Genomic DNA, 20,519 nt, shown 5'->3' on the forward strand with positions numbered 1-20,519 from the left:
GGTGGCAACGGGAGCCGGTGGCTCCTCCGCTGCAGGGGCTGCGGCCTGCCCGCCCGCACCTGCCGCGGTAGCGCGTAGTCTGTGACTCCCGCACGGACCCTGCCAGCTGACTCATCCCGGCTTTTTGCTCCTTGCTGTTGCTCCCCGGATATAAATATCTCATTCATCGCCGTAGTAACTGAGTAGGTTACTCGCAGGCTGCTCGTCTCTGCGTTTGTCTGGCGCTGTTGAAACTTAAAGCCAGCCCAGGGCTTCTGCCTTGCTTCCCTGTCCTCTTGTTCGCTTTCAAATCCAAGTAGCACTTGACAAATTAAAAAAGAAAGTGAATGAAGGCTTGTTAATAAAAGCTGGGTTTGGGTTTGTAATGATTTAATATTGTGGTGAGACAATTTAAAGCTGGAAAAGGTGGAGAACCTTTACAGTAGATAATTCATACAGTTTTTCTTTTTCTTCCTAAAAGGAAAAGCAAACCATTTGCCTAGAATACTTGCTTAATTACATTTCCCTCTAAGGTCAGCTAAAACCACTACCCAGATAAATTCCTATTGTGTTTTCCAGTATTTCTGTCCATTAAGTGCCACTAGAGGATCAGTAATGGATGCAATATTGATTCATTTCCAGTAGGAATTGATATGTTTGAACTCAGTAGTTCTCAGTTTATTAAAAACAATCTTGTAGTCATACTGCAATATATTGTTGGAAAAGTACTCTGAAGATTTTATCTTCCAACTTGATCGCAATTGGGTGCCTTGGAAAGTCCTACCTGTTATGTGAAGTGTTTTCAGAGACAAACTGCTGCAAGGCTAAACTAGTCCTCACACGCAAGGCTCATCTAAAATCCTCACAGAAGCTGCCTGGTAAGGTTGCAGAGTGCCTGAATATTTTCCATCTTGTTGATATAGGGTGTGGTTTTGTAGACCTGCAAGTCCTTGAAATTTGGTATGTTTGGATAAAGAGCACCATATAAATGTAAGGCTGTAGGTTAGAGTGAACTGAGAATGGTTACCTGTTGCAGAGATTGGTATCAAGAGGATGACCCAAACCTGTGAATGTATTGGTGGCACACTGCCCTATGATTTGAACTCCAGTGCTACTGTTCTGTTGCCTCACTAAATCTCCCTGTCTGTGCTTGGGTGAACACTTGCTGACTGAGACCATGCGTGTTTTGAAATAATTCTCCAGCAGCAGGAAGTACTCTGCTAGAGCAGTGGGTCTAGGATGATTAAGTTTGTAGCTGGTGAGTGGGGTTTGGTAACCTGGGCTGTAGCTGGGAACTGCATGCAGCCCTAGATTGACTCAGTTGTCAAGTGGGACTTAACTATGGTCATGGTGGTGGTGGCATTTGTAAAAAGAAGGCAACCAGTGGCTGCATGGTTGTTTCTGGACCTGTGTTTTTAGAGCATTAGAAATCGGTAGCAATATCAGCTACTCTTTTCTTTATAAACCTGCAGCAAAATACTTTGTAATGCTACAGCTATAAATGCAAAAGGCAAGTCTCTGACCTGCAACAGTCAAATAGATGCGCAGTAGATCTTGGTGGCAGCTGGCAGTATCATAATGCTGTTGCGTTTTGTCTGTTGAATGATGCATGCTAGGATTTTGTGGGTAAGGACTAAAGCATAGCAGAGCCCCATCGCTAAGGGATTATATTCACTGGATTCATTGGGAGACTTGCGTTGCCTGTTATCTAACATATAACTCTTCTGTGGATTAGGATGTGACAGATTGCATGAGGAAATGTCAGTCTGACTGGAACTCCTCAGGTTGGTTGAGCAGCTCAGCCCACATGAAACAAGTGGCAGCAGGGTCAGAGGAGTAGCAAGCTAAGTAAGCTTCAATAGGTGTAGCCTTTTATTCTCCCAAGGGTGCAGGAATTGAGAAGGGTGAAATTTTTTTTTAGGGAGTAATTGGCGATAATTTTGATTTCTGTAGCTTTTTGAGAGGCAACATTATTGCAGTGAATCTGTTACACCAGAAGTAACCCTCTTGCCCTAGCTTTTGAGGCTTAGGTAGTTTGTATTATACCTTATTTCCTCTGGTCCATTACATCTCCCTTACAAGCGTTTGTCTTACTCTCTCAGTTTCTGGACTCTCTTTCATTTTACTCTTGTAGTGGAAAGCTCTCTTTCCTCTGATCTGGTCTCTCAAGCTGCGTGTCCTTTTTTAATCCTGCTCATTCCTGAAAAATGGCCTTTTCTGAGATATTTACAGTATCTGAGTCAATATTTCTCTATTTTTTTTTTGTAAACAAGAACAGTCATTCACAATTCAAATTGAGTAATTCAGTTGCTGTGCTGTGGGCTTCTCTCAGAGGAGGACCAGTGATTCTGAAGTGCATTTGCAGTCTGACAGTGAACTGGAAGGTATTTCTTCCATTCAAGTTCTTAAGTTTCCATGTCATTTCAATATAAAACTCTCTCTCATAATATATTGACCGAAGTAATTAGTTTTTTTTTCATACAAAGCTTTTTTTCTTAATTATTTTCCCAGGGAAACATTAACCACTATTTAAATAAGCTGTGGTCTGATTCTCTTTTATTGTTTTTTTCCTTTCCCCTCCTCCCTCCAGAAGTGCTGTGCTAAGCATGCTGAAATTGTAATGAATTAGTCCTTGCTGTTGCACATGGATCACTGTGCTGGTATGGAGTCTCATGCTTGTTTTGATCAACTGTGTTTTTTTCTTTCATTTTCTGTGTTGATTTGGAATTATATTTAGAGGAGTAACCTTTGTTCCATATTCAGACTTGTTCTTTGATCCACAGTGTAGCGTCTGGATGTCTCTGGACCATCCAACAGACCGATTCCTTCAGGACAGATCAGTTCAGGTTGTCTGGAAGGGCTCCCTTCGCTGTGTAGGTGTTGTGAGAAGCGTATCAGTTTCAGGACTGTGGAAACAAGAACTGAAACTTTCTGGGGAGCTTTTGCTTTTTGGTGAATGGCATCTTTCACACCTGGTGTTGTGAAGATGTAATGTGGTGATGGCATCTGGGGATCTGGTCTGAAGAGCAGATCTATTGTTAAAGAATTCTAGAGTCTTCTGAGCAGTTATTTTTTCAAATCTCCCGGCTTTATGAAAGTCTTAGTTTGTGGAAGTGGCTGAAGGGTAACTGTGTATTGTGCAAAAGCTGTGCTTGTCCTCTGCTGTAATTTCTTACGTTTCTGAAGCATGATACTTTGCCTCTAGAGCACTCTGGGACGGAAAAGGCAACATAAATGTAGGATTACTGTTCCAAGGGAAAAGGGATGAGTGTTGGCTCAAAGTGTCAACATTTGTTCCTTGGTATATAAATCATTACTTCAGTTCAAGCCATAGCAAAGACTCAATCAAATCTTTCTGGTAAAGGTTTACAGGCATTTTGAAATACATGGCAAGAGGCAGAGCTTCCAGAGTATGGTCTTTATGAAAGAGTCCTCTCCTGTTTTCAATACTGAATGAGTTTCAGAAACTAGAGTTGCTAAAGATTAACAAAAGAACGCTTAGCCAATTTTACACCAGCTCTTTTCCCTTTACAGCTTTTAGTTCAATGGGTATTTTTTTCTTTGCGAAGCTACCTACTCACACAGTGACCATGCCACAGCAGTTATAGTTCTGTTTATCCTTAGGAACCAGTTGTCCTGTTATTAATCTGAATTCCTTTCCAGGGAGGAGGAAGGGTAGAAGTTAGCTCAGGCATGTTGCACAGCTAGACAGATTGATGCTTTTCTTTTGCTTCCTCTGTTTATTATTATTATTGTTGTTGTTATTATTGTTGTTATTGTTGTTGTTATTATTGTTGTTATTGTTGTTGTTGATCATGCTTTGATTTGGGGACCTGTTTCTCTTTCTCGGTCTCAAGAAATTTCCAATGTAATCAGGAACCCTCTTGAGATGTCCCAACTCCTATTCCTTGTATATAGCATTTTTCTCATTCAAACTCCTTTAAGCTTTAATCTTGGTTTAAATATTTCTTCTAAATGTAACTGCACTCTCATACTAGTAAATTGCCTAGCTCCCTCAGTACCTGTTAAGTGACTGTTCTGTAACATGAACTTTTCTGCATGCCTTTCAGTTAGACATCCATTCTGAGAGCCAAGAGTGGACTACTTGTTTGGGAATGACTCTTTGAAGTGATGGAGAAGTTAATTTTGAGAGCTTATAAATATTGTTATTTGATTCATCAAGTAGATTGTGTGTTCAAAGTAGTTATCCAGGCTGTTCCTAATATAAAGAGCTAAAAGATGCTGATTAATCTGAAACTTCCTTTCAATCTGTTGTATGGCTTTTTGCCTGCTTCCATGTTGTTTTCTGATATTTTTTCTTTTTTTTACCTTGTCCTTTATGGCTGTTTTTAATTTCTCTCTACCTTAGTTTTTCCTGCTGTTCTTATTTGGATGTTTGAAAAAAGTGACAAAGCAATTAGAGTAAAACAAGGAAGTTCTTTGGCCAGATGTTGCCATTAGGTATGGATTTCTGTTTTGTAAGTGTTAGTGTCTGGGTGAGAAATCCAGGACACACAACCATCTGTGCTTCCAGTCCCTACAACAAATGTGGAATTTCCTCCGTTGACCATATGTTTTCCATTGCTGTTGGAACATTAAAGTGAATTAGAGGCAATTGTGGTCACTCTTTCTGCATTAAAATTTTTAAGCGTCATAATAGAGAATCTGAGAAAGCAGAGAATTGGGAAAATACTCATTGGAGGGAAGAGACTCCTCAGAACCTGTCTTTTTACCTCAAATTATAGTTAACTAAGTCTTAAGAATCCTTCAAAGCCTCTTTGCATTAACACATGGGTATTTTTGTGTGCGGTTGAGTTGGGAGGCATTAGGAAGCAGACACATGGTGAGGAACTCTTCAATTTGCTTTAATGTGAGAGTGCGTATGCCAAGCAGGAGTGAGAAATGCCACTGCTGGCAGCAGGCAGGGTGCTGGGCTGGGGGGCAGTTGGTTTTACTCTGCACGGTTCTCATTAAAATAAGAATGCATAGGATATCAGGACAAAAACCTCGGTATTGCTTCACAATCATTACATAATTCCTTGTTATGTATGAGTTCATGACCTATTGCTGTCTTGCAAAAAACAAACAAAATGCTCTATTCTTTCCTTACAGTCTTCCTCAGTTACCCAGAGAAAACCCTTCGTGGCCCGTAAGAGCACTGCCCGTAAGAGCACTGCGGCATTGCAAGGCAACCTGATGGCGTCCTCTACTGCTGTGCCTGTAGGATTTCACTATGAAACGAAATATGTAGTTCTCAGCTACCTGGGACTTTTATCACAAGAGAAGCCACAGGAGCATCCTCTTCCTTCAACTCAAGGTAATATTTACATATTCATCTGTACTTATTTATATATGCAACTGTTTTTGCAATTAGTTCTCCAAATGTTTGTGCATGGGTGCAGAATGTTAGCCTGGTGTTTAGTGTAATCTATCTCTTATTTTATTAATTTAAAATAATGGGAAGAGATGCTGATGGAAACAAAGCTGTTTGTATTTCAATTACTGTTTTAATTTGAGCTGTTCCAGGGCCAATTGGTGTTTAAGAAGCAAATAAGTGGTTTTAGTGGCTGCCTTCAGGTTAGGAGGGATGAATATATATTATCTTCATTCAGCCATCTTGAGAATATGAACCCATGCTTGCTTTTTTTGGGAGGCAGGTGGAAATAAGCAGGGATGTTTACCAGCATAAACTCTGAGGATGTCCTGAGCTATCTCATATGCTAAATAGTTTTGCCCTGTTATGTTAACACTGCTGTTGTTTTCCGTCAGTACCACTGACCAGTGCAAAGATGTGAGGCTTAACCTGGCCTGTGCTGTATCTATTTATTTATTTATTTTTAAGAAGTCAAGGACTGTATGGAGTCAGAGTCAGATGCTTCTTCCAGAACAGGTTTATGCATGTAGGAGGTTAAATAAATAAATAGGAGGCAGAATAAAAGAATTGTGTTTTTACCTAGGTAGTAAAACTTCCTTTATTTTGTGGTGTCAAGCGCTTAAACAATTGTTGTTTGTCAAGATTGTTTTGGTGGCTTGTCACTTCTTAAAGATGTTTCAGTCACTACTAGTTCCTGTGATTCAGAACTTCTTGTGATGAAAGGCATCTTAGACAGTCTTCAGAATCTTTTTTTTTTTTTAACGAATTCTTTTTTTAGGAATGTATACTCTGTCATTTACTGAGCTCACCTGTCATGATATGAGAAATTCCTGAAAAGATAGCATCAAAGTTATGACACGAATGATTTTATCTGTTTGGCACTAAAGCATATAGCATTTGCTGGTTATATTATATGTTGTTTATAAAACTAACTTTAGTATGTTTAAGGTATGTCTATTACTTCCACTTTTTTGAAGTGCTATATGCATATTGTTTGCATATTAAGCAGTTACAGACAGTCTGTATGTCCTTGTTGTCTGGCACATGGCTGATGCCTCCTTGCAGAGAGCTGTACCAAAGCACTCTGCTTGGTGTGCTCTATATTCTTCTCTAGGGAGAAAGAGAAGCAGCAGCCCGTAATGGGTGTTACCTGCACTGTCTAATGCACTGCTGGAAGGTAGCTGGGTATTACAATAAATGTGGTATGAGAAACCTGATTAGAACAAAAGAGTACCAAGACGCTGTTTCATAAAACCCTTTCTTGGAAAATGTGGTTATTTTAGCAATAATTTTGCATTCTGAACATCTCATCTGGGATAACTGGGCTATAACTGGAAATGTATTGAGTGCATATAAAGCTACAACATGGAAGAGTCTGCTTTGTTCTGAAAATGCAACATTCTGAAAGGAAACTATTAGTCTTAAAGACTTTTTTTTTTTAGTAATTTGGCTGTAATTGACCTTAAAATATTTGAAAATGGAGGGGAAACTCTTACACTGATTCTTATTACTGAAATCTCTAATAAATATTTGAAATAAAGAGCAATATTCAAACTGTATAAAGAGGAAGCTACAAATGCTTAAATAAAAAAATTTGTATTCAGTTAAGAGGACTTTTAAGCTCCTGAGTAAAGATTACTGTTGAGTCTACTTTTCAGATGTTATTTAGATATGTTAGCTTGTATGACAGCAGGCTGTACTGGGATTTGCTATTAAAATACTCTAAAGCATTGACACTTTCCAAATCTGTTCTCATCCTTGTTGCTCTAAACCTTCCCTTCTAAATAGGAAATTCTCCTACATTTCCCACACTCTCCCTCCCCAAACTAGACAGTGAACATGACTTCTCCTCCCCTGGTCATCTTTCAATGTAATTAGATTTCTTTTTCAGTGTTTTTACTGCTTTCTGGTCAAAGACTCTGGATAAAATAATTTTCCCTTACTTTTAATCTGCCATGCTGTTTCCTTCTTTTGTAATACCTTGGATGGACTTCAGGCTGTTATTGAATTAAGTGCAAACACTTTATCCTTCTCCCTCAGGATTTGCTCATTCTTTCTTAACTCACTTTTCCTGGTGCTTTTCTGCTTTCCATGCTTCCAGCAGCTTTCATTTGTCTGACAGTTACTTTTTACAAATCCTTTCTCCTAGCTGCAGGCTTGGGGTAGGTGTGCTAAGAGCCATGTGTTTACTTTGAAGTGCTATATGCATCTTGTTTGCATATTAAGCAGTTACAGACAGTCTGTATGTCCTTGTTGTCTGGTGCATGGCTAATGCCTGCTTGCAGAGAGCTGTGCCAAAGCACTCTGCTTGGTGTGCTCTATATTCTTCCCTAGGGACAGTGTGAGAGAAGGAGCAGCCCGTAATGGGTGTTACCTGCACTGCCTAATGCACTGCTGGAAGGTGGGTGGCTATTGCAGGAAGAAGTGTGGTATGAGAAACCCGGTTAGAACAAAAGAGATGTGAAAGCCAGTAAATGAAAATTAATAGCTGTTGTTAGAATCCCATCATGAAGAAGAAACAGCTGTGGTTTGTTTTTTTTTTTTTGTTTTGTTTTGTTTTTTGTTTGTTTGTTTTTGGTTTTTTTTAGGGAAAACCTATGAGGGATAATAACAGTATATGACATTGGGTTGTGCTTGTCAGTGTGTTTTTCAAGCAGTGTCATGAAGCGTTTATAATATAACTTGACTGATCCCAGCTTCCTTTCATTGATGATTTTTGTGGTACTTTGAAATGCTAGTCAGCAGTCTTTCTACTCTTGATGGCTGAATGCTGTTGATTTATGAATTGAGAGGATTCTGATACCAAGTACCTGTTACTTAATCTTATTTTACTTTAATTTGGTTATTGTGCTGACAGACCTTTAATGGGAAACAATTGAAGCAGTGATGTTTGGCTGTTGCCTTTCTCCATTTTAGTTGCAGATCATTTCTGTATTTTATGTGTTTCATTCATATGAGGTATTGACTCTGGTATATGGTACTTTCCCTTCATATATTTTTCTTGGATCCAAATAAGTCCTTGCTCTTTGTCTGGTTTCTGTATCATATTACAGTACAAGGGGAGTATCCAAAAAGGCCAGTTTTAGTTTGCCCTCCCAATCTGTCTCCTTGGGTATCAGTGTGAGGGACTCCTCTAGAGGGCGGTTCAGAGCAGGATCCTAACTACAGCCACCTTCTGTCACCCACTGGAGGATCTTCTCTCCTTCCATTGCATGCATGCAGAACATGGGGAATTAAGGCACACTAGGAGTAGTTAGTATTTCTGTACCTCCCTTGAGTCTCTTTCTAAGCAGTCTCCCAGATGTCAGTGAAGCTTCAACACTCCAGTTAAACTAGAGCATGTATCTGATGGCTCAACAAAACAACAAAAAAGAGTGATCTTTCCCAAGAAGAGCAGTACTGTTTTATCTCCGCTAGAAGTGGTAGGAGAAATTGAATGCTTTTGTCCATTATCCTCCCTTTACCTCCTCCAGGCATCTCCCCCAAACCTCTGCTTTCTTGCATTTCGTACTAGAGAGTTCTTTTTCTGATGAATGTCTTTCTGTTCCAAAAACTCAGATAAGAGTAAAACCTTTAAGATATTTATTAGATTTCATGTTAAAGCTTCTCATATTTTGCAGACATAATATGCTTTATGAGAGTGATGGTTTTTTGTAGGGATTTTATTTAGTAAACAGAAAACTCAGACAAGTCACATAGAGGATAACCTCACTGTATTTCCTTGGAATGTGTTGGCTGGTCTTGATTGTTTTGCAAGAAAGATGGCTTCAGTTACAAGAGCTAGAAACACTTCTGACTTCATGCAAAGAAGGCAGATCTTTAAATGGACATCTGATTACTTCTTTGCAAGTTTTATTTGGATAGCTGCTCTTCAGTGCAGGGACTAAAGAGAGAACCATCTGCAGTTTTTAAGGTTCTTGAAGAAAAGGAACTTTTATTGGACAAACCAATCTTTTGACATTACAGCTCTATAGCATTCTGTAGTAGATTTCATGGTAATATTCTGTTGTGGATTTCAGTGCCTCCAGAGGAAAATCCAGCAAACTTAACTGGGGAATAGTTTGAGAGATTACTTCTATTACAGTTTTGGCAGAATAGTGATTCTGCATAGCACCCACTTCAGTTTATTTAAAGCAAAGTCTGACAGCAGTAAATTCTGTTACTTTCTGGTAGATTTTCAGGCAGGTGAATAATACAAGTTGCTCGGATAGGTCTGATAAAACACACACGATAAGGTATCATCTGTGCAAGTTCATGCAGTCTGAGGTAACAGATGAGTACAGTTTTTAAAATGTGTGTGGAAGCTCTCAGTTATCTGTTCATTAGATTGTGGAGACATGCCTTAATAATAGTTTTTCAGAACTCTTGTAGTATCTATAACTACTGATTCATACCTAGAAAATATCAAGTATTGGAAAACATTTCTACACTTTTTTCCCCTGAGGTTCACACTCATTATGGAAGCTTCTAGTCTGCTGCAGTTGTTAGTACTACTTACTCTTTAAATAAGTCCTAGTTTGATTTTGTGATTCAATATATTTGTATTATAAATGCTTCTTTATGTTTCATCAAGGAGTAATTTTTAGTGCATTTATGGTTTTTTAATCTCCTTTCCCATGGTTTGACTCCATCCCATGAGCCTGTGGCTATAATGAAGAATCTGAAGGAAAGTGGATTTTCTGTTTTTTTTCCTTGACAGAATAAGAAATCTTACATAATCTGTGAGCTGACATAGCATCTGGAAGATTTATAATCAATGCCACTACTGCATAGTGGCACCTCACTCAAGAGGTGAACAAGATTTTGTCAGTTTTACAGTTTCCCTGAGGTGCGTGCTGTCCACAGTACTTCAATCCAGTTATTGTGCACAGCGTTCTTTTGACTATTTATTATCCATTTTGGAATTCCTGTATGACGTGCTGTGTACATTCAATGATCAGGACATTTTAGTGGTTTCCCAGGTGAGCAGTGTTGAACTGGGATATTGGGAGAAATGGCTTTTACGTTTATTTCTTCACTTGCTGTGGTTTGCAGTGAACTTTGTTACACCTCAGGAAATACGTTTATAGATAGGCAGAGATGGTCATGTTTCATGCGTTGTGGGTGAGCTCAAGGCTCCTTAGTGTCCATCTCAAATCTAACAGTAGTACCTTGTTTATATGGTTTTGACTGTCATGGATTGGATACCTGTTGTTGCAAGATTTTCTGTCATCAGGTGACACTTGGAGTTGCTGTTGCAGAGTATACTCCATCCCTGTATCTTCATTTACCCTTCATAGTACCTCCTGTTGGTCTGTAGGAAATGAAAGCTTTTGAGGTGGTTTTAGCTTGGATTAGTAACTCATTCCTTAGAAACTTTCCTCTTAGGGCAAAACATAATTACTTGGGCTGAAAAGGTACATCTTGTAGGTCAGACCAATCCAGTTCATGGTAAGGAGGGAGCTATTTCCTGAACCGAGGCAAGCACAGGCAGTTTTTGGGGTGTGACTTAGAGAAGAGAGAGGTTGTCCCTTCAGGAATGTGAGTTCACACTTAATTAAGGCTCCTCTCTGCCCACAAAAAAACCTGACTGCTAGTTGGCAATGTCTTGTCTCTTTTTAGTTCTTAATATTTTGGACTCTTTTAGTTTCTTTTAAACTGAGCCTTCTTATGCTTTATAAATACCTTCTTTTAAACATTTCTCAAATCAAGGACTACATCTATGTATGGCAGTCTGTGTTTTGGAGTTTGCTGGGGTGATGGATATACTTTTCATTAAAGGAAACAGATGAATATGTTTGTAAAGATATTTCTTCTATTTTTTCACTTCTGAGTGACTGCAGAACATTTTAGATGCTTACTTATTGTCTTAGAAAGTCTGATATGTTGAAGAAGTACTAGAGTCATGTTGAAAGTAGATGTTGACTATAATCTGTGACATCAAAGGCTTTCTTTTTCATTGACCCTGAATTCACTTGAACTAAAAAGGCATAACACTTTTTCAGTCTCTCATAGTTGCTGTTGTCTCACGTTAGCAATGATTTGACACAAACACTGTAGAATCAGATGTGCAGGCTCTCTAGCTCTGATGCCTGACTTCCCATCCCTTCTCCTGGGATCAAACGTGGGGAATGGGTTAGTCTTGTATTGTTACTAAACTTCTGGAACAGCCTTATCAGTGGAGTTTTACTGAAGTATTACATTTATTTAGTAGTCATAACACTATGTGATTGTCAGTGATGCGGTGCTTGATGGACTTTTAAAATAAATTTTCCTCTGCTTTGCAGGTTGCCTCCAAATACCTGTAAAACAAAATCTTAACAGGAACACACTTGTGCAGAAGAGAACATTTAAATAAACAGAAAGTAGAATGCACTAACTTCTTTGTGTAAGACTGTGTAACAGAGGTTTGTTCTGTCTTTGGGTTGGGAAGAGGCAAACCTGTTTTTTCAGCATAAGAAAGCATCCAATGTTTGTATGGATCTTACAAGTACAATTTCTGGTATGACCATTCGCATTATTAAACAATGAAAATGTGTTCTCATCTACTAGAAGCTATTTTTACTGGTTTATTCTACCTGTTTGCAACCAGACTTGGAAGTTGTCTAAAGGAGAAAAAGATAGCGCTCATTTAGGACCTTTGCTGTAGGAATACACTGTCCTCCAACACTGGGTGCAATTTTTGTTGGTAGTGGTCAGTATACAGGAGATGCAGAAAGCTGAAATCCATTGATAATTAGGGGAATAAACAGTGCAAAGTCACTGGTCTGGGAGGGGTAGGTTTTTGATGTTTTGGCACAACTGAATAGTCAGGTGCTATTGGAATCAGCAGCTGCTGTGAAGTTGTGGGTGTTATGAGATGGAAACCATTGACTGCAGCACTGATTATCTAAACAGCTCTTTTGTACAGTGGCACCAATGGAATTTCTCTTCCTTCCATTTTCCGGGTGACTTATTATCAAGTATGACAGCTTGTCATGTGTGATCATCATCACATTAGTCCCGTGAGAACGGGTGCTCTTCTGAATACCCTCATGCCTTCCGTATATAGGGTGGCACAGGTTAAAATAAGTTTGTACTTGCATATACTTGTTGCGCTTGACTGTGAAGCAGTGGTTTGGTCATTCCAAGAGGCAGCCTTAAAGGGACTGACAAGGCATTAGTGAGTGTTTGCTCATTAACCAAAAGGAGGAACAGTTTGCTCCCCTCTGGAATTTAGTGTTCAAAGTGGCAAGGAGAGACTGAGAAGGGCTTTAAGAAGCTGAATAAATTTATTCTGAACATGGTGATGATGATCTGTGTGGTTAAGTAAAATGAAATTAAATTGACTTATCTGCTGTTCCTTTAAACTATTCACATAAATAAATGTAAACATTTTACATTGACTTGTACATTGATTTAGAAAGGTTTTGTCTTACAGGTATCTATTGAATGCTGCATTTTTTAGCATTAACACACCTTCTATGGGTTGATCCTGTGGATTTTAAACTTAGTTTTCAATTGTAGGAGACCTTGCAAGCTTATTGTCTAGAGTTTTTTTTAAATACAGAAAATGCACAGTGTACTTTACTACACAGCTGCGTGTATAACTACTATTGTTGCTTTTACGGTTTCCACACACTCCATGAAAACTAGTGATATTGTGTGTCCGTTATGGAGGAAAGGGGAAGGTGATACAACACTTAAAGTGAGTTCAAGTAGATTTAAATAGAGATGAACCAAAAAAAAAAAAAAAAGGCAGTTGTTCATAAGATCATGAAATTATGATTTAGTGTCTTCAAAACAAGAATGAAGATAGAGATGCCAGACAGCTACACTGGGTGTTGCAGGACATACCTGGCAATTTGGATGTGAAATATAAGTGATAAGAAAGAAATGAAGTCAGACGATACCAGCATTGCAGATAGAAATCCTTTCCCTTTTTATTTTCTTCAACTGAGTGAAGAATGTCTGTAGAGTGGAACAATGTCTAGATGCCCCGGTAGAGCTGTAGGCAGTTGGTGTAAGTGCAGGAAGGGTGAGATAGGTTGGAGAGTCATCAGTATTTGGGTGCATGAGTAAGAAACAATGGATATGGGCAATGTTACCAGGAGGTCGGCCAGGAGGTGGTGGTTAAATCATCAGCACGAGAGAACATGAAATCCCAAAAATTAATTCTAAGGGATATTTAGAAGTAAGAGAGCTAAGAAAATGTGTTTTGGGTAACTAACTCAGTCACTGATACCATTGAAAATAGCAGAGTGCAGGGCTAATGAGGACTGATAATTGACCCAAATCTTAGGGAAGGAAATGGCTGGGGTTTACTTAGGAAAGGGAAGTTTTGTGCTCAATTTTATTTGTTTACTTATTTCAGGAGTAAGTTGATACAAAATTCACTTTTATATTTGTGTGGGCATAATAAAGATCCATTTTATCTCTAAGGAGGCTATTTTAAGGAAATTAAAGAAAGAAAGAAAGAAGAAAATTTTAGTGGTAAGCTATGGATTCAGTGATGTTTGGTGAAAATAAGACAGCAGTTAATCAAACAGTTTTTGTAGTGTGCTTTAAGAATGGGGTTTGAAGACATGCTTGAAAGCTGATGGAAGAAATAAAGATGAACAAACCCAAAGAAAAAGCATCTAAATAGCAAGAGTTTTGAGTTGGAACTCTGTCCCAGACATCTAGTCTTTCCATTAGTACCCATTCTGTGAAGCAGTTACTTGAGTAGTTACCTTGCCATACAGCCTTATATTGAAAAGGCTGACATTCAGTAGGCAGTTCCTTAAAGATTCAAATGTTTTAAATACCTTTGTTTGTTTGCAAACAGTTTTGTGTCTCTCTTTTGCTACAGCATAATAATTAAGGTGATTGAGTGTCTATGTAATCCTGAATGATATGGCTGAAACAACTTCTTGTTACCAAGTATCTAAAATCAGCACATGCAATATGTATTCGTGGTGGCGTGTGCACTTCTGTGGATATGCATCCATTTCAGATTCTTAAATGACTTTATTAGGAGATGAGAATTGACAATTAACTGGCAACTGTGGAGTCTTTTGCCTCTGCTGTTACTTGTGAACCCAGTCTTAAGTTATTTCATTGCGGCCTTTAGACTCCTCATGAAAAGTGAAATGATGCACAGTTATTAGATGTCAGGACTTTTCATTGATGTAATTATTTGCTCTGAATATTTTTGTAGATTTTGCAGGCATCAATATCAATCTTATATTTTGCTACTAAAAATCAGGCTTATGCCTCTGTCTGCTTTGTTTTGATGTAGTTCGATAATCAGTATATTAGTTTTAATGACTGCTTAACATGCCATGGTTTGATTTTGGTCTTAAATTTAAGATTGTTTTTAAAGCTGTTATATATTCTGTTTGTGGCTGTACACTTCTATTTTGTTAATATATTCATATTTAAAGCACCTATTCTGGGTTCATATAATAAAACTTTTTGTAATAAGTGCCTTTAAGGGATCATACTTTTTACATTGCTGTCTGAAATAGAACTTTCACCTTGAATTCCTTTATAGCTAATATTTCAACATAATGTTCCATTGTCTACCTTATTTGAAGTACTACGTTTGAGTAATTTCTTTGGTTTCTTTTAGGGACTCAACAACAGCCTATGGTACAAAATGCTTCAGAGAAAGAGGCTTTAGAGAAGATTAAAACAGAAATCGAGGAGGAGCTAAAACGTCTTGATGAAGAAATCTTGGAAGGTGTTCTTCTGATTTTCCCATTTCAATCAATAATCTCTATGCTGTATAATGGTAGTTACTTTGTAACAGGTACTCTAGTTAAAGAGATATTTGGATGCATTGAATCTTTAAACCCTCCTCCCCCCACAAGATTTCTACACGTTGTCATGTGAAGTTACTGTTTGGAGTGGTGGAGTCCAGCCAAAGCAAACAATTGAATGACATTTAATAGGCTACTCTAAATAATGAAATGTAAGCAGCTCTTAAGCTGCTCCAGTTGATGACACAAGTGAAATCATTCTTCAACAGGTAACATTCAGGAGAGTGTGGACTTAAACCATCAGATTTCTCACTTCCACCAGGTTTATTTTTTGTGACATGCTTTCACCTGTAGATGTGGCTTTTGTAGGACTCCCAGCAAGGAATGATTTGGAACAATCTTTGCTTTGCATGTGTGTTGCGAATTGGACATGTGAAGTAGAAAGGCTCTAGATCTGTTTACGTTCATCCATATAGCCCTTTCTTATAAGTTTTAAACTGAGAGGAAAAGGTTATATAAACTTTTTTTTTTTTTTATGATACTCTAGTGCTCCTGCAGATATGTCCTTGTGGGCAAATTTTACCGTGGAAAAGAGGCTCTCTCACTGCTCCATCAGGGTCAGCATCAGCTTAAAACTGAGAATAGTTGCACATTCAGATAACTTGTGGGCTAGGATTGGAGAGGAAATGCATCTCAAAGTGATCTATGGGTAGTAAGCACCATTTCCAGACTATATGTGGACCATACTTGTTTTACTACAATTTGTTCATACCTTGCTTTGACAATAGAGTTGTGGTTTTTTGTCTATTATGTAAACTGTGTTAAGTGGTGGGATAAGAGATCTGAAACTGTTGATGTTCTTATATGAATCTATTTTATTTTGTATGCTTTTTTCTCTCAGCATTTACCACTACAGGATTTGACTGCCACACTTCCCCAGTGTTCAGTCCTGCCAATCCAGAGAGCTCTATAGAAGACTGCCTGGCTCATTTGGGGGAGAAAGTGTCCCAGGAATTGAAAGAACATCTGCACAAAGCACTGCAGAGCTTGCTTAGCAAGTGAGTTTCCATTTGTTTTTTCAAAGGGAAGGTGTTCCTTTTGCAGTGTGACTGCTGCTGAAATGCTAAAGATGGGACTACATTTTGTATTGCATTTTTTTCTTTTTCAGTGTTCCTTTATCTGGCTGGGTTTTTTTTTTTCTTTTGGTTTGTTTGCATTGTAATGTGCAAATACTTTGTGGTATTTTTGCAGTAATGTAAGTTCTAAAAATTTTCAAAGCTTTTATCATTCAACTTCTGAGACTGATAGGAGTAGTTTGTGTTGCTGAAGAAACTAGCAGCTACCCATTGCAATTGCCGATTTCATGAATGCTGGGCTGTAGCCGGATTAATTTATTTTACTTATAGCTAAGAGTGAAGCTGAAGGTTTTTTGATAGCCTGGCTTAAGATGAGTGGGAGAGTTTCCCTGGAAGGACGATGTGTTATGACCACCATTCAGGCATGTCTGAAGAAAATGTGGACCCTGGGCTACTTTTGGTGCTTTAAGAGCTGTCATTCCAGTTTAAGCTTATTGTTTAAATAGTGCATTGTACTTGGCGTGTTAGTAGCTCGATTAATGTAGTTGGCAAATTGGTAAAATTGTTGTGGTTGCTTCTTTTTCTGTTATAAATTACCAGCCCGATTTTAATGTATCAACATGACTACTGAACATGGCTGTTCTGAGTGACCTCCAAAAAGTGTTTGTAGAGAGCTGAAGTTGGAAGGCTCTACTTTAGGGACAGTTAGAGAAATGCAGTTGTGAAGGCAGCATTAGCAAATAGCTGTGTGAGTCTATGTTTTGTGGATTAGTTTAAATAATATGGCTCAAAAGAAGCTGAGAAGCTCTAGTACTACTCTTGAGTTTGCGTAGCTGTTGATGAACTGTTTAAACAAGGTACTGGAAGGCTACATATCAGTACATAGCGTAAACTTTCTGATTCATGAGACTTAAGCCTTCCATACATGGACTGGAGAGCTACCTCCTGCCCTCAGTAAGGTAATACCCTTTATCGCAGACTTCTGGAAGTTTACGAATTTGGAGGTCATTCCATCTGAACATCAGGAAAGACCTTTTTACTGTGAGGGTGACTGAGCACTGGCACAGGTTGCCCAGAGGGGCTGTGGAGTCTCCATGCTTGGAGATATTTAAAAGCTGTCTTGGTATGGTCCTGGGAAGTCTGCTATAGGAGACCCTCTTGAGGAGGGAGGTTGGACAGGATGTTTGTTCTCCAGCGGTGCCTTCCACATTCTGTGATTCCTTAACCAGCCCATCTATTCCTTAAATAGCTCCCTAGTCAACAAGTAAGTGTTGACTTTTTATGACCAATATAAGTTAAAACTGACTATTCAGAGTTGGGGAGGACAGGGCTTTAGGCAACCTGATGTAGTGAAAGATGCCCCTGCCCATGATCTTTAAAGGTCCCTTCTAACCCAAATCATCCTATGATTCTATGACTCTGACCTGGATTTCACAGCAAAGGTGCCGTGTAACATCTGACCAGACAGCTGAAGATGGTTGTCTCTTTTTCCAGAAGTCATACAAGGGAAAAGTACGCTCTCTCAACTCACCATTTAACTTTCAGAAACTAGTAATATTATCTGCTTCTATATGCAGTTTCTATAGGGTCGAAAAGTAAGTTCAGTGTTGTGTAAACTGGCAATCATTTACCCACATAAAAGAACATGTGGGGTAGTAGTTTGTCCTAAGTGGCAAAGGATATGCCAGTGTGTTCCAACAGAAATGGCAGAAGCTCATCTGCCTTTACAAGCCAGGCATTTGTCCCATGTGGCCTTAAACACCTGTACTTAATAGCTTCTAAAGAGCTGAAGTTTTGATAAATACCTCACTACACACTAAAAAACCAGACTGGCAACAAGTTGGAAAATTAGAAGTAAGCCTTGCAACCCATCCTTTTTGTGTGTCTAAAATGGTAAATTGAAATAACAGCATTCTAAGTTGAAACATCTTAAAGGTTGTAGATCTCTGGATGATCGTCTGACATTGAGGGGTCATAACTGGTGCACTCTAGGTTGATTCTTCTTGGAAAGTTCCTGAGATGAGGTCTTTGAAAATGAAGCGATTCTTAAGTTTGTTAGTAGCCTGATGTCCTCGACTTCTTGTGTTTTCTGTGGGGAAATATTTGCATTCTAAGATTTTTTAAAATTATTATTATTTATATACATACATGCATACATACATATAAAGTCTGAAATGCCCGTGAAAATGTGTTGACATGCAGTGCCATTTATAAGGCAAATGAGAGCTCCTGTTTAATCTCTTGATAATATCCTTCCTGCAGCTGTTGTTGCTCTTCTCATCCCACTGATTCATTTGGATTTGCGTTTTAAAGGAACTAGTGTACCAAGGAAGTTAAGAGAATGTACTTAAAATAACAAACCCAAATTGTTTTCCCCAGTGTGCTTTAACTCTGTTTTTTTATCCATGTTTGCTATGTAGTGCTATTTGATGCAATATTTATTTAATTTTGCTTATATTTTCCTGTACTCTTATATGCATGTAAACATGTGTCCAATGTCAGTTACAACTATTTCCCTTAAACTAAAGTCTGAACTTGCCTTTTGGCATGATCTGACTCAGGACAACTGCTTTTGAAGCAGTACATCTTGTGCTGTCACTTGGCATAAAGTCATTATTGTTACTGACTCTAAGATACAATATCATCTTGGAGGAAAGGGTATGGAAGAGAGGAATGTCATCATCCAAATTCAGAGAAGCAGAGATTTGGTAAATCTGAAATAGAGATATCTACTGAAGTAGGAAGGGGGTTTTGTGATCAAAAGTGCTGTTTCTTGCAAATAAAGGTTTCAACTCTAACATAATGTTGGTGCAGTCAAGCAGCCTGGTTCATAGTCTATATTGTTTATAAACATTTCACTCTGCATTGGCCTCTATCTTGCATATTAATTTCTTAGTGGAATTTTTTATCTTTCAAGTCTTAAATTATAAAAAATCATATGCAAGAGCTTAGATGTTCTAGTAGCATATCAGAGAACCTACTTATCTAATGTCCTTTAAGTTGTAGAGTATCAAATTATTATGAAATTTACTTAACCAATTATATGAAATTGTGTAGCTGGGAGAAGGTGATGCCTTCCTGACCCTGTATGGTACTGGTGTTTTATGTCCTGAAATGTCTTTAAAAAGATTTTAAAATTTCTTTAAATGTCTTGAAAAATATTTGCTGTAATACATGTGAAAATATTTTGTTCTCTGGAAACTGTGAATTTTATTTTATTCATGTTCTTTTGTTTCCTTTTATAACTTTCAGTGTTGGTTTAACTTCTGCAGGCCGGTGACGTATCAAGAATATCGAGAGCGCACACAAGAGACAGCTGCTCGTGCCAGCGGATGGAACAAGGTACCAAATAAGTGACTTTCACTTTGATATCGCTCGCATCTATTTGGTGTCCATAGTATTTTTACTAGGTACACTTATGCTTCACAGAGGACCAAGAATGAAAAGAATCCACTTGTTTTTTATATGAAATAACTTTCAGAATGGTAGATGTGGACATAACATGTAGTTTTTAGATAATTTAGACAGAAGTTATCTAATAGAAGTACTAGGTCAATCTTCCTTTATTATAGTAAAATGAAAAGAATTGTTGCTTGACATAATTTTTAAAAAATAATCATTAGACATTTTTAAATTCCCAGGAGATATTTATTTCTTTGGTAGTTTTGTAATGGAATTTGAGACAGATGTTTGATGTTTTCATAATATTTCTCTGCTCTTTCTTTTCTCTCATCTTGGGTTCAAAATAGATATAGATGAAATGCTAAACATGGCGAAAATAAAAATGGATAGTATCTTTGCAATATTTAAATTGTTCAGAAAACATAATGATGGTGTGCCTACCTGGTTTCAGGAGTAGTTATCACAAATAATATGAAGGTTCTTTTTAAAACAATATGCAAATCTGTAAATGAAATGAAACTTCTTTTTAAAACAAAACGCAAATCTGTGAATCTCTTAATGGTTTTAATGTACAATGAGTAGAGGTACTGTTTCCAGATTCATCTTTCATTAATTATTCAAATTTATCATTTTAATAATTATCTTATGGGTTCAGTGAAAAAAGAATGAAAGAATGAAATAACTATTTGCAAATTTAAGCACAAATTTAATCACAAATTGAGTCTTAAGATAGAGCCCTGGGCAAATGGATCAGCTACATTTGGGGGTTTACAATTCAGCCTTCATTGCTGCCACATTTGTGTAGCCTCTGTGGCTAGTGGATTTTGGTCCCCATCAGCTTGTAATTGAGAATATAATCCAGAAGATGTCTTTGTCATCATCTTTGCTTACCCTTAACATTTGTTGCTACAAAATTTATAGTCCACAAGCAAACCAGAATGGAAATTTTGTAGAATAATACAGCATCTGTTTGTATTGTTTTCGTGG

The 20,519-nt window shown here is 38.0% G+C and overlaps 1 protein-coding gene across 1 annotated transcript in view; it reads left to right on the forward strand.

Moving 5' to 3' along the window:
- Positions 1-5,157: 5,157 nt before the first annotated feature.
- Positions 5,158-20,519, forward strand: part of BCL2L13 (BCL2-like 13 (apoptosis facilitator)) — a 32,947-nt gene continuing 17,585 nt past the window's right edge. Inside the window, exons 1-4 of the mRNA XM_010077580.1 lie at positions 5,158-5,296; positions 14,925-15,035; positions 15,956-16,112; positions 19,403-19,472. Of these exons, the coding sequence (XP_010075882.1) occupies positions 5,176-5,296; positions 14,925-15,035; positions 15,956-16,112; positions 19,403-19,472 (459 nt within the window). The 5' untranslated portion in view covers positions 5,158-5,175. The remainder of the gene's footprint in view (positions 5,297-14,924; positions 15,036-15,955; positions 16,113-19,402; positions 19,473-20,519) is intronic.

Source organism: Pterocles gutturalis, unplaced genomic scaffold (assembly GCF_000699245.1).
Source record: "Pterocles gutturalis isolate BGI_N339 unplaced genomic scaffold, ASM69924v1 scaffold2908, whole genome shotgun sequence".
NCBI classification, from domain to species: Eukaryota; Metazoa; Chordata; class Aves; order Pterocliformes; family Pteroclidae; genus Pterocles; species Pterocles gutturalis.